Source organism: Egretta garzetta, unplaced genomic scaffold (assembly GCF_000687185.1).
Source record: "Egretta garzetta isolate BGI_Z169 unplaced genomic scaffold, ASM68718v1 scaffold322, whole genome shotgun sequence".
NCBI classification, from domain to species: Eukaryota; Metazoa; Chordata; class Aves; order Pelecaniformes; family Ardeidae; genus Egretta; species Egretta garzetta.
Window position 1 is genome coordinate 1,444,562 of NW_009259044.1, and position 14,199 is coordinate 1,458,760.

General features: G+C 42.0%; 1 protein-coding gene across 1 annotated transcript in view; it reads left to right on the top strand.

Annotated features, from left to right (window-relative positions):
• IGF1R (insulin like growth factor 1 receptor) overlaps positions 1–14,199 on the top strand; it is a 160,909-nt gene that overhangs the window by 114,470 nt on the left and 32,240 nt on the right. The window contains exons 3-6 of the mRNA XM_009635027.2: positions 2,207–2,519; positions 5,092–5,237; positions 6,967–7,111; positions 13,484–13,698. Of these exons, the coding sequence (XP_009633322.1) occupies positions 2,207–2,519; positions 5,092–5,237; positions 6,967–7,111; positions 13,484–13,698 (819 nt within the window). The remainder of the gene's footprint in view (positions 1–2,206; positions 2,520–5,091; positions 5,238–6,966; positions 7,112–13,483; positions 13,699–14,199) is intronic.

Here is a 14,199-nt window from a genome sequence, read left to right on the forward strand (position 1 = left end):
CAGCAGCCTTACAAGTAACTGGCTCTGCAAAAATTTTCTTAATTTGGCCTTCATGTGATATTTGTGCTACCTGGGCAGGTTTTGGCCATCCCCATGCTCCTACCTCCTTGTTCTTGTAGTCTCCCCTCTCCACCCCCCTTCTACTTTTCTGCCTGGTTTCACTCTGAAAAAAATGAGTGTACAGGTACGGCGCAGCGCTGTTGGGTTATAATAGCAGTGTGTGCAAAGAAGGGGTTGCAGGGTTAGGTAATGTTTCTTTTCTAATTGGAAAAGACAGATGAGGTCTTGGGCAACTTCAGCAGTACCTTCTGACGCAGCAGAGCTGCTGCATTCAATTCAGCGTGTTCAAGGTATCCTTAACGCGAGCTTGTTGTGTTAGTGGTATGTGGCTAAATGTATGCAAGCAATAGCACTGTCAGATCTGCTGGCGATACTTCATAGCTACCTGCTAATGGAGGGGAGATAGTGTTTAGGCTGTCAGGTTACTTGGGCAGTACCTGCAAGTTGAATTTCCTCCACAAAATCTTTCTTAGTCTGAATTGTGTAAGGAGAACGCAGCGTGGTACTGGGATGCTTAAACTTGCAAAGTTGGCAGTTAGGGCTTAAAATAAAAAGTGAATAAAATTAAGCAAGATCAATATAGAACCATTTTCATAAGAAATGCAAAATTCTCTGATAGCAGTTTTACACGTACTTTTCAAGGTGAGCACTACCTTAAAGCTGGTAGAAAATGGCTTTTTATAATCAGAACTTGACATAGGATGTCTAGATCCTGATGCAGAATTGGGAACAGGTTTTCTTTTTTTTTTCCTTTTTTTTTTTTTTTCTTTTTTTTTCTTTTTAAAATTATTGTCCCGTGTCACAATTGTGGTGCTCTGCTCAATAGCATTGTGAAACCATACTGGAAAGCCTGAATCTCCTTATGGGAAGAGGAGGGGGGTGGGAATATTTTAGGGTGTTTAGTCCTGCATTAAAACACTGTAGTTGCAAAATGAAAGAGAAACCACAGTGCAGAACTTCTGTGGGACTGTTATGGTTTCTTAAAACATTGTCTTTCTCTACAGGCTGGGCTCTGCTGCCTCCGTGTTCATTTTGGGATATTCACTTCTTTGCTGGTTGTATGCTTTTTCCTCAGCTCGTTCAGTTTAAATGTCTTGTGGTGCTTTGCTTGGATCTTCTGCTGTAGTTGTACTACTGAAATTTTGTTTTATGCTGTTATTATTGGTACTGTGTTTTAGCTAAGTTAGAAAGTGGAATAACAGTTACTTAATGCAAACCAGATTTCCTATCTGTGTTTGTTTACAGAGCCTCTGGCAGACAGCTCGCATGGCTAAAAGGCCATACAACGCTGTAATCAAAATGTTGTTGTTACATAAATATAATGCTGCCGCTCCTTTTGATGTAATGGTGGTGAGCTTGTCTGCTGACGATTCTGCTCTTTGTGTCTTCCAAGCTGAAATGCTTTCACGTAAAATGAACGTCTCCATAAATTTGCACCCCATTTTTTTTCTCCCTTTCATATTTTGTTCTCTGAGCCCAGAATTTGGGGATAAGGCAGAATTCTGTTATGCTCTTCAGGGGAAAATAGTAGCTCCATGATTCCACAGTATTTGATGTGTACCATCTGCACTTTATTAAACCTCGTTTTGCATACACAAGCAACATTGGGATGCTACACTGGGGTCAACCTAACCATGTGTGCTACAGTATAGCAGTGCTTTATTGTACAAGTGTAATTAAGTTGTTTAAAGGAAGCTTGTTTTCTTGCCAGTAAAAGACCAATTTGAAGTACAAATAGGAAAGACAAGAAATGCTTAGAAAGACAGTAAGTCGGCAGCACTCAAAAAAAAAAAAAAAAAAAAAAAAAAAGCAAAGAAAGAATTAACCATAATACTAGGGCTGTGGAATAGGTTCCAGTACTTGGCTGTTTCCATTATCCTTATGTTGATCTTGCTTTCAGCAGTTTCTTTATTATTTAATTGGCTCATGTTATAAATTTGATCTGAGAAAAAGATATTTTCAGGCAACTAAAACTGAGAAAAACAGAATTTAATTTGACAGTTTTACGGGAGCTGGTTCTCTTGCAGAGATACTCTAGAGCCCAGGGAATGAAAGCATAGAGTTGTATGGATCAGGGTCCTTCCTTCGATGCCGTTCACTACATTTAATAACTCCTGTTCATGCTACCTTGCTTTCTGTCTTGCAGTGTGCCCCAGCTCATGTGGCAAGCGAGCCTGTACAGACCAAAATGAGTGTTGCCATCCTGAATGCTTGGGGAGCTGCACGGCGCCTGACAACAACACCGCTTGCGTGGCCTGCCGCAATTACTACTACGAAGGAGTCTGCATGCCCACCTGCCCTCCCAACACCTACAAGTTTGAGGGCTGGCGCTGTGTGACTAAGGAGTTTTGCTCCAAAGTCCCTGCCACCGAAACAAGTGAATATGAGAGGTTTGTGATCCACAACGATGAGTGCATGGCAGAATGCCCCTCTGGATTCATACGCAACGGGAGCCAAAGGTAATGCAGCTTCTGGAAAGTCCATCAGAGTTGTCAGATTCGGGTTTTTCCACCCCCTGTTCTGTGGCAGCTTGTGATGCAAATTACATTAGGCTGAAAGGAGAACATGTGATGGGGAATTGCATGACTTCCTGGTAAAGGCTTGCTTAGATGAGTTCACCATTGAAAGGTCTGATTGTGTGTGGTCCTGTGCATTGTCAGTTGCCATTGAGTCATCTGAAGGACTGGAGGAGGCCGGTACAATGCAGAACCAGGTCTTCAAATAGACAGTAACAAAACAAAAGTTTTGGAACGCAAGGTTGGAGGTTGGCTGATGGCCATTCTCAACACAACCAACTGTAGGAGTTACCTTGCTTCACATATTATTTCCTCTATGTGTGCTGCATTTTAGACACTTGTATTCTTTAGTGTATTTAATTTTATTTCCCTTTTTTTACTGTTTCTAGAAGATAATGTGCGTTTTAGAAGGGAGCAGTCATGTAGATGGTGACAAAAATAATGCAGCAGCTGACAGTATTATACAGAATATTTTCTTGCAAGAATGTCACTCATCTGCACTTAATTAATTCTAACATTTGGAGTGATGTGTGCTTATGATTTTCTTAATTTGCCAGTGGTTCAAGCAAACAATCTTAGTTGCATATGGACCATTGGAAGTCATAGACTTTGAGTAAAGGACAGTCAGTGTGCTAAAATTCGTAGTGCTTCAGCACTATGCTGAAAAGCTATCTTTGTAGGCTGTTCTAAGTGATTGGGTTTTTTGGAAAGGCTGTGATGATAGCTGCACCAGTTGAGTGCCCGCGCAGGCATGTGTGTCATCCGTCTGTTCAATCAAATAGTAAGGCAATCTCTGGTTGACATTTGGATGTAAGCAACTTAACACCGCCTTTGCTCTAATCCAGATATTCACCTGAGAAATATTTCTTTTGTTATCTACTTGAGCTTGTAGTACCAGCTGTTTGAACCACTTACACTGAAGTGCACGGCCATCCTATCTTATCTCAGTCTTGTGCTCTGCTGCAAAGATTGAACGGAGCTGTAACTCAAGGCTAGTGACTGTTTTGTTCCTCAGAGGTGGCGTCAACAAATAGTTGTAAATGGAAAGCATTTCCAGCATTCTTTGTACATTTAGTTGAATGCCTCTTGCTTGTGTCTGCAGCTTTTAGTGGTTTGTGACATGTTATAGTTCAGGATTTGGAAATAGGAGCTTACTACTAAGAAAAGGAAGCTTCTTTCTTTTATTGTTTATGCATGAAGAAGTGTTGTTATCAATTTACATGTTTCTTTAGGCCTCAAAAGAAAATGGGTTCAGTTTCTTTTAAAAAAGAATAAATAGTAAGTCCGTGTTCATCAGTAATGTCATCAGAAGCCTTTGGAGCTGGTTTTTTTTCTTTTTTTTCTTTTTCATTTTTCCCCTCTAAAGTGATAAGGTGGAGTAAGTAATAATGAAATAAGGAGGAAAGTGCTAGAATAAATTGAAAAATAAAAATTACCTTGAGTTGGGAAAGACATTTACCAGGAGTGGTCAGAGGGCATGTTTTGTGCAGATATGAAGTGTTCAATTTTGAGACGAGTATGCAGACAGTATAACATGGAGCCTTAAAAAGCTGCTGTAGGCAAAGGTTAGGTTGGCCTGAATTCTTGTTCCTTGAGTTTGGCCACTAAAAAATGCTTATCAATGCTTCTGTGTATAAGAAGCAGGAGAAGTGAGCCTGGGCTCCAGTGTTTCCTCCCAGCTTCTGGCAATCCGATTTCTCTGAGTTTGGGGCTGTGTCTGTCTTGGTGTTGTATAGTCTCTGATGGACCTGTTCTCTCTATCCATGTAACCCTTTTGAACCTGCTTAGACTTCTGTCCTGTCTCTCTAAATTCATGTTGCAAATTAGTTTTGCCTTGTGTCGAGATGCATCCTTCTGTCTGCTTAAACTTTCTGCTGTTAATACCTCTAAAGCTATAAGGAACAGTGACTAATTCACTTCTCACTTTCTCCACATCACTCATGCCTGTATGCTCCCACAGTTGTCTTTCCTGAGTTAAAACGGCCAGGAGCATGGAATTCCCTAGTGCTGAGCTTCAAATGTTGGTTTAAGGGCATGGAGACAAGACAACTTTGTAAGAACTTGAACAGTATTTTCCCATCTCCAGTTCCTGGCTGGCCTATTTTTGGAGGTCAGCCCTGGATTAGCACGGAACTTGACAGCGCTTTGAGGCTGTCTGCGTAAATGAGAAGGGTGGTCTTTCTGGTTATAGTTAAGTTAGAGTAAATGCACAAATGCAAGGGCACTGGGTTTTACCTGAAGTGCCTTCGACTTCGGAAGGGACCACAGATCCTTGCAGAAGCTGACAGACAGTGGGGATGGGTCTGTTCGTTCACTCCTGTGTTGCTGTAAACGGGAGGTACGATGCTCCAGCCTCTCTGCGGCCCTCTGCAGAAGTACGGCAACTTTCATTCTAGCTTGAAGGATTCGTCTAAGCTTTAGAGGGAAATGTCTTTCAAAATTTAACTCAAAGCAGTCCATAGACTCAGAGTTGCATATTGTTGCTTATTTTCAGTCTTCCTTTCTTCCCTAACAGCATGTTCTGCAGTCCTTGTGAGGGGCCTTGCCCCAAAATTTGTGAGGATGGGAAAACGAAGACCATTGACTCTGTCACGTCAGCACAAATGTTGCAGGGGTGCACGATTCTCAAGGGAAATCTGCTGATTAACATCCGTCGTGGAAGTAAGTGATTGCCCTCTCTTTATGAACCTCTGATAACGCTGCTTTTAATATTTTTCCTTTTGTCTGTCAGCAGATAAGAACATAAAAAACTCAGCAAATGGTTTGCTTTCCAGCCCCATAGCAGCACTCCTGTTTGATTTGGCCCACTGTAGCACCATTCGCCAACATGCGGATGGAATAGGTATTCAGCTACCAGGTTGTAAAGCAGTGAAAGCTGGTATTTTTGTTAGCTTTTTTGGCAGGACAGGGAACCGGGGATTAGGCAGTGAGATGAGCAGTAGTCCCAAAGGAATAATAAAGGCCCAAGAAGGTGGAAAAGTCAAAAATCCTTGTATCTGGGTAGGTAAATAACTTGTCTGCAAGAAAGGCATGGAACTGTAAGACTGCATGTCCTCGCATTTTAAGGCAAGGTGTGGTGTCTTGCTAAAACATGGAATCCAGAGTGCTGAGAGCTCATACAAAGTCTAGCACTGTGCCTCTGGATGGTCATCATTACTGAGCTGGCCACCTTTGTCGCGTTTCTTGAACAAGCTCTGGATTAAATTTGTCAGAGCAGTGATTCATCACCCAGGGAAGCGCTGACAGTTGATGAGCTCTTAAAAGCACAGTAAAAATCACTGTTAGTTTTTATTGGAAATGTATCTCCCTATGGAAGGTGCCTTTTGGTTTCATGAATAACGTTGAAAGGGTCCCACTGCTACAGGTACAGTTTTCCCTTATGGGAGATGTTCCAGTTACCCAGGGCAAGTGTTGGTGATTTTATTTTTTTAAGTATTGTCTTGGAGTGCTGAAGAGCATCTGCTTCATGCTAGCTTATTTGGTATGGGAACTAACCATTGGTATTTGGTAATTGGGCTTCCCAGCCAACTGTTAGGACTTCAGTTTGTTTATGTCAGCAAACAAATCCCGTAGCAGCTTCTCCCATCCTGAGTGCTTAAAAACTTCCCCTTGCAACCGCAGTGTATCTTCGCAGGATGATGGCACCAGGCAATGGGCATGGGCCAGGAATTGCTGGAGGTGAGGACTGCAAAGCCTTGAGCCTTGTGAAGGATGGGATGTTTCAGACCTACACAGTGACAATACAGTTCCTACGGAGGGGGCAGTGCTGAAGAGTAGATCTTGCTCTGCGTTTGTTTTAATAATTTATTATAGAAGATCACCTTTAGTGAACTATGTGGAACATACTCTGTGGCATGAGGACATCCTTACGGTTTTATCTTTGCTGTTTTATCAAGAGTTCTCATTTTTGTAGCCTAAGCTTTTTAGGCCACTGAAAGCAATGCTTTATGCCCCAGAGGAGACCAAAAGCATACCTCCACCTCTTCATCTTCAGTCTCATTCTCTGTTTTCCAATGGAGCTTTCTGGCTGAGCTTTGCTATGTAGGCGAAGAGCAATTCCAGTTTCGTGGATGTGTACATTTACACAAGGGTCTTTTCATCCCTGCCAAAACGCTGGTGCTGGCTTCAGAATGCAATGTCTATGGAAAAAGCAGGTATACCAGCATGGAAAAGCAAGACTGGTTTTCCACTGTTGCTCTGTGGCTTTATTTTGCCCTTCAACCATCTGTCTGCACAGGCAACTGTTACTGGGGGAGGAATACCAGTGTCTCTCATTTTCAAAAGCAACAAATACAAACATTTTCTTTTACTGAGCTAATACTGCATTAAGCAGAATAGCAGCTAAAGCTATGAATTCTGCAATAATAAAATTACATTTTTCTTACTGTAGATAACATCGCCTCAGAACTGGAGAATTTTATGGGTCTGATTGAGACAGTAACGGGGTATGTGAAGATTCGTCATTCCCATGCATTAGTCTCCCTGTCTTTCTTGAAGAACCTGCGGTATATTCTGGGAGAGGAGCAGGTGGACGGGTAAGTGTTCAGATATTTGTAGATGCAATTTTACTTTTAATAGAAAGCCACAGAGAATAAATCTCCTAATAAACATTCACGTACCGTTTATAGAATATTCTCTTCCACTAATAAGTAGCCTTCTTCTGCTAATGAACAGCATTGCGCAGTCATTGCTCATTTGGATTACTATCCAAATCAACATATTAAATTGAATATATTAGAAGTATTTTTATGGTAACTTTGCTGTTGCTTATCAATTCAGATTTTTCTAGGGAGATGATAAAGTGTCTTCGTTTGTTCTTTTTGCTGTGAGAAAAGAGCATCTTCAGAAACAATTGGATTTCCTTGCAATTCTTTACTGTTGGCTTTTAGCAGAGTTTCATGGAGAATGTCAACTGAAAAGAAGGCTGAACTTTACTAACCAGGGAGTGCAACTGGAAGTGACCCAACTAGTATGAAACAGATTGCAAGTTGCAATTGTTTGCAACTCTTTGAAATGCTAATATTAACTGAGTTATCTATCAGGCAGGAAAGAGACTGGTCAGGAAAAGTAAAGCTGATCCCTTGAAACGTTTGCTGTGGGTTATATTGTTTCTATAATAACACAATGTGTGATATTTTTTGCTGTATATAACTCCTGTTTTCCTATGTTGGTAAGAGGTAGTCAAGACAAAAGTGTTTATCTCCACAGAACTTGCAGTGCGGAGGTGTGGTGATGATCCTTCAGCAAACTGTCTTGCTCTTTCTCTTCCTGAATCAAGTAGCCATCCCAAGTTTAAACCAGTATTCTCTAGGAGAAATAAGTCTCCCTCGGTAATGACAGAACTATTAAATGAAGAATTTGGGGAAATCATATAAGAAAAGGTGGTGGGAGGAGTCATGGGAAAGGTTGTTTGTGTCTGATTTATCTTCCCCAACGGGATAAAGTTACAGCACGAGGGATTCTTCACAACCTCCCTCTTTCTCTCAGGCTAGTCTTTGGTCAGCCTTAAATTCTTAAAATTCCACCATCTGACAGAGCAAGTTAAAGGGCAGCTCTTCATCCTGCACTTGAAAAGCAGGCTGTCTTTTTCAGTAAGAACCCTGGCTCTATGGAAAAGCTTGTTTCTAATTGCAAATCCTAGAGGCTTGTCACTTTGCCGAGCACAAGGCTCATTCAGCCCACTTACGATGTGGCGTGCTCTCACAGATACTCCAAATATCGATTTGTCTGTTCTTCTCTCCCCTCTCTCCCTTGTTCCCTTTAAATCTGAGTTTAGCTTTGTGTTTCAAGTAGTAATTATGTTTATGGTACCTTGTATGTCAGCAAGCAGAGCTGATATGAAGGGAAGTGGCAGGTTTTTAAATCAAGTTCCCAAATAGAGAAGTAAATAGGTGCAGCTTTGAAGAGGAAAATGGGGCTGAGTGGGGGAGGTAAAATAGATCTGTAGTAAAGAGCTACTTGTGCTAAAATTCACCCGTGCTAGGAAATTACTGCAGTTACATACTTTGGGTCGGGGGCAGCCTCTTTGCTTGGAAAACGCCTAGCATAATTTAGGCATTACCACAGGCTAAATAACGTTTCCAAAAATACTTAGATGGAAGTAGGCACCTGGCAAGGAAGGACTGAGCTTGAACAATTACTTTGGCAGACTTATGAACAACAGGGAGTGGGGTCTTAACCTGGGAAGTACTGGGCTGCTGGGACCATAGCTGTTTATGCCAGCATTGCCTTGGGGGGGTGAGGGGGAGGTCAACTTCAGATCCATTATGGTAGTTGTTCATTACACAACTGACCCCACCACCATCCCTTTTTTTTAAATTTTTTTTTTTATTGAACTGGACTAACAAAACAGTGCTTCAGTATTTATTTCTTCCTTATTCAGTTGCTGGTGCCTGCATTGGTTATCACAGAAAAAGGAAAGTTTAGAGGGAATTTACTTTGTTTGTTTTCAGAGTATTCATTGCCTCTTTTGTGCACCATGTCTGTATTGAACATTCTCCCACAGCAAGAAAAAAATTTCTCTTTGCAAATAGGGAAACTGAAATGGAGATGCGCTGCAGGGGTCTTGGTGTCTATTGCAGGATTTTGATTCCTCATCTGACATTCACTCTGCTGGACTCCTCTGTCCTCTGCTGGAGTGCTGTGTGTTCGTTGCTATCATTGATTGTGGCTGCCATGTTGATGCGTGACATGTGAGCAGGACTTCTCACAGCACCTCCAGGTTGGGTACCTGGAAAATGAGCAATTTGTGGCCTTCAGGAGCAAGCAAGGAGATGGTAACTGAAGAAGAGTTCCTGTTCTGGCACCAACCGGCTGCTGGTGTTGTGTTTCAACTTCTGCAGCAAACTGAGGACAGTCTCTATAAAAGCAAACCACACACACGCATGCACGCGCGTTTTCTACATCGTTTTGAAGCAGAGGCATCAGTAGCTGTCAGGCTTGTTTAGAAGGTGTGAACAGGATCTCTAGCTGTTGTATGGCTCCTTGCTGCAGACTTCTCAGTTTGTTTTCCTGGGATCATTATTGTCAGATTATGGTGAATTCAGACAGTCGGCACGATAGCAGCAAGGCTTGTTCTAGCCACAGTATTTCAACAACGCAGTCACCCTGTGTGTGAGGGTGTTTTAGGAATTAATAACGCCCTCTGGGCTGGTGGTAAACATGGTGAGCCTGGGGGAACGCTCCTCGGCTTTGTTTTTGTTTAAGGGGAGCCTGTAAAGACGCTGTTTCTCAGCTGTCCATGTGTAAGTGAAGTTTCAAAAAGTGAGTTGGGGAGTCTGTACACTGCAGCGTCAGGCTGGGTTTGGGGGGCAGTTTGAGCAGCTCATCAGTTTACCTTTTCAAACTCGACAAGAAAATGCTGAACTATAATATTAGGAATGTGCATTACTTCCTAATCCATGGGTTAGTGTAAAAGCCCCTAATTTCAATTCTTGGCCAAATCAGCTGCTTTTAAGCTGTTTACAGTTTACATTAGCAAGGTGTGTGTAAGTATCTATTAGAGACAGATATTCTGTTAATAACCTCAGTGGTTCTGTTTGAAGTGCTGGTGGGCAAACACAAGCAGAAGAATACACCAGCATTATTAAAACATTAGCAATGTTTTGGAAATGTGGTAAAAGTTCAGGCTTGGAGAGAAATGCTGAAGAACAAACCTACTTAAAGAGAGACCATCAAATGGAGCATTTTATTCAAGTATTGTATTCTGTATTGCGCTCTCCTGTTGTGTGGTACGTACATTTGACTCTGTTGTCAGGTCCTCATCAGGGATCAGGGTCACACTGTGATACAGGTATAGAACATGTACCATGTTAATAGTTTCTAGCCAATGTGTGGCATGGTTTGTGTATGTAAAGCAATAAGGGTTTTCCTTTTCTCCCGTTTCTTACTGGTTGGTGCCCCAGCTATCCGGTCTAGTGGGATTTTGTGTCTTTTTCATCATTGCAACACTGAGAGATGTACATCTTCTATTCTGTATGTCCTGCAGGGTTGCTCGCCTTGTCCCAAGGTAGTCAGTCTGCCTTAAACCTCTGCTGCCCGGTTATCTTCTGCAGCCAGCTCATCCACAGCTTTCATCCACAGCCCTCTGCCAGTTCTCATTCCCTTTTTGGTGCAAGTCATTTGCCTTTATGGATCATGTATCGCTCTCTTATTAACAGTGTACTTACCTGGTCATTAGACCTTTCAGGAGCTTTTTGTGTCCTGTGCGCTATGGAGGGGGATAAAGGGTGATTGAAACCTTGTTGAAATGTTTTCATCACCTGTGTCTCCTTTTGGTTTGGATCTCAGGTTCTTTACGATGAGTGAACGTGCGCAGATGTAGCATTGCGTGCAGATACTGTGTGAAGCAGGTTTTTAATGTATGCAGTCAATAATTAAGTGGCTGCGGGTGCTCTGCAGTCAGGGATACACATCATGTTGTGGGAATTCTCTCCTGTGCATATGCACGGGTTATGCAGGTCGCCTTGAGGGTTTTTGTGGCAAGGCTGGGACCAGATGTGCCTCCTACTCCTGTTCAGAGCTTTAGTGTGTCCTTCAGGCCATAATCTCCAGTCATTCCCTTGGTTACTGTCTCCAGGGTTTGACTGGCAGTGCTTTGTTTTCCTACAGTGAATCCTTTATTCTTTCCATGCTATCTTCCTTGGCATCCTGATTTTTTCCACAGCTGCTAGAGCCAAAGTCTGATATAATCTTTATTTATAACTTTATAACCTAAGCCCTAAGTGCACTCTGGTTGCCCTCTGCTCCACCTTTCAAGCCATGCAGCGCTGTACCTCTCCTCTGACCGAGACTGTATATAGCCCTCCAAATGTGGTTTCCCTGGTGCTTTGAACGGTGCTAGAATAACTTCCACTAATTTATACTTTCAGTGTATATATGAACCCTTAGGACCTGTTTGCCTTGCTCAGACTTGTGCAGATGGCTTTAACATCTAAGCCACAGTAACTCCCAGCTCTGGCCCAGTCGCTGTGCAGTTGTCTAAAGCACCAGTGTGCGCTTCGTTTGCCTCATTTATTCACACTCTTGAAAGCTTAGCCACATTGCTCTAATACAAGAATTATCTCTAGTGTCTAAAGCATAATTGCCACAGTTGGGAGCAGGAGACAGGCTAGGCGGTTATTAAATATTTAAGATGGTTTCTGTAGTCATGGAGCCACACCTCTGTTTGTTATGTTCAATCTGAGTCCAGCTTTTTGGGTCTTCCCTGAAAAGCTTAGTTGCCATCACTTAATCACGTGGCTAATTATGGTGAAGTGTCATCTTTCCAGCAGTGCACAGGGAGCTGCGGGGATTTTAGTCATCTGTAACAGAGTAATAGGTGTCTCAGATAAACATGGGTTTTGGTGATGTCTGTCAAATCCCAAATGCAGTTTAGCATCCTTGTTCTGTCCTGGCAAGATGCATTTGAAGCACGAATACATACATACACGGCCTTGTCAGCTGAGCACATTCTTCTCGGCATCCGTCTGAAGTGACACCAGGTATATCGACTTCATTAGCAGTGAAGTCCTGGATAATTAGGGGATAGCTGGAAATAGGAGAAACCGCTTCTCTTTCACATTGTTCCGAAAATACACTCAGTGTTTTGGTACGTTACAAGAAACCGCAACCACGGTCCGTGCAGGTTGCAACCAGAATGCACGGTTTTCACTTCAGGTTGGGGGAAGGTGGAATTAGTGCTAAATTTTAAATGAATTTTTTTGAAGGAAAACCAGAAATGAGTAGTATGTCAGCTTCTTATGAGCCCCATGGTTTGTCTGCCATGTTACCCTGCAGAAATGCCGACTGTAGTTAGAAGGACATGGCGAAAGCCTAGTTCAGCTACACTGACCTGGGCTTACCAATGCAAAATGGCTGGGAGAAGTTGCAAGGCTTTGTTGTGTTAGTAATGGATTTCATGTTGATGTAGTTAACGTTGGCAGGACTTTCCACAGAAGAGTATAATAAATGTTGCAGTGATGGGTTGGTTTGATTTAGGTTCATCAGATACGCAGACTTTTAACTCCTTTCCCAGTTATGCATTCCTGGCCCTACTGTCCCAAAACCTAAGTGTCTTTGCCAGTGTTGTCCTGTTGCTACTGTAGAACCTATAATCTTGCTTTTGAGGCACCTAGTGGGTTTTTTTTTTCCAAATCAGCACAATCGAGTGGTACTGGGAATTTCTTCTTAATATATAATAGGGCTTACACAATTTTGCATTTAGTATCTGCAGAAATAAAGGATGTCCATGTTATTCCGCTGCTGTGCTTAGGGAACGGGCCCAGCACGTGCTCTGCCTGTGTTGTTAATTCTGTACTTTGAAGCATGGATCATGCGCTGTGCCGTCAGCGCAACTCTTTACTGTTGGGTTTTGATGTATAGGCGCAACTGTACTTGGCACAATGTAGGAAATCTTTATTGGGCCAAAAGGTGAACTAAGACAGGCAAAGAAACCTCACTATGCAAACTCTTATCGTTGCTTTTGTAAACATAAGCAAGACAGTTGTGTTCATGGATGTATTTTATTGTCAGAACTGCACCGTGCTTTTCCTCCCATAAGGTATGTACGGTTATTACTTCCCATTTGCCACAAAATGGAAAATCCAGTATAGAGACCTGCTGTTCAGAGGACACGAATTTACATTACTCATAACAACTTCTATACAATTATTAAAACACATGTTGGAATGGGCTTTATGTGGTGTGGTGTCAGCCATGGAGTCCTGTGTTACGGGCCTCTGACCAAAGTGAGCATTTGGGGAAAACTTGCTCCATGGGAAGGAAGAAAATCCTTTACTCTGCTGAACACCAATTTAAAGTAATAAGAGGAAACATGGTCTTTTAAAGCTTGCTTATATTAAGGTATTCTTGGTTGGAGTTGGCTATGAATTAAAACTAATATTTTTCCTTCAAAAATTTCCTTCTAGGAATTACTCTTTCTACGTACTTGACAACCACAATCTTCAGCAGCTGTGGGACTGGAACCATCATAACTTGACGATCAAGGAGGGGAAAATGTACTTTGCATTTAATCCTAAACTGTGTGTTTCTGAGATTTACCGTATGGAGGAAGTTTCAGGAACCAAGGGACGACAGAGCAAAGGAGATATAAATCCCAGGAATAATGGGGAGAGAGCCTCTTGTAAGTAAACTAACACACACAAAAAAATCTTGAGGCAAATTGCATAGGAGGGTGTCACAAAAAAACCCAAACCAGCACGCTACCACGTGCTGACCATTGCAATATTTAGAGTTTAGAAATTGCAGTAGGCTTTCCGTCATTCTACTTGTTCAATTTTTAAAATGTAGCTGTGAAAGTATGTTCGCATGTATGGAAAATAATGTGGTTACATAGTCACTATCTAATCTGTAAAAACCATTTGATGAAGCCAACTGCTTTCCAATACCCTTTTTTTGTGACAGCAGCATCGTATAATAATCGTATAACAATCGTATACCTGGGAAATAAGAAGTAAAATCTAGTGGTTTGGTATATCCAAAGAGGAGCAGTTTCTCTGTTTCCTTCGCAATGTACATCACTGTAGGTATTTTCCTCTCTTGGATACCTTCCTTTTCTTGACGCTAAGGAGGCTGCTGAATAACCAATTCCATAGACACCAAAACAGACTCCTTCCATTACGTT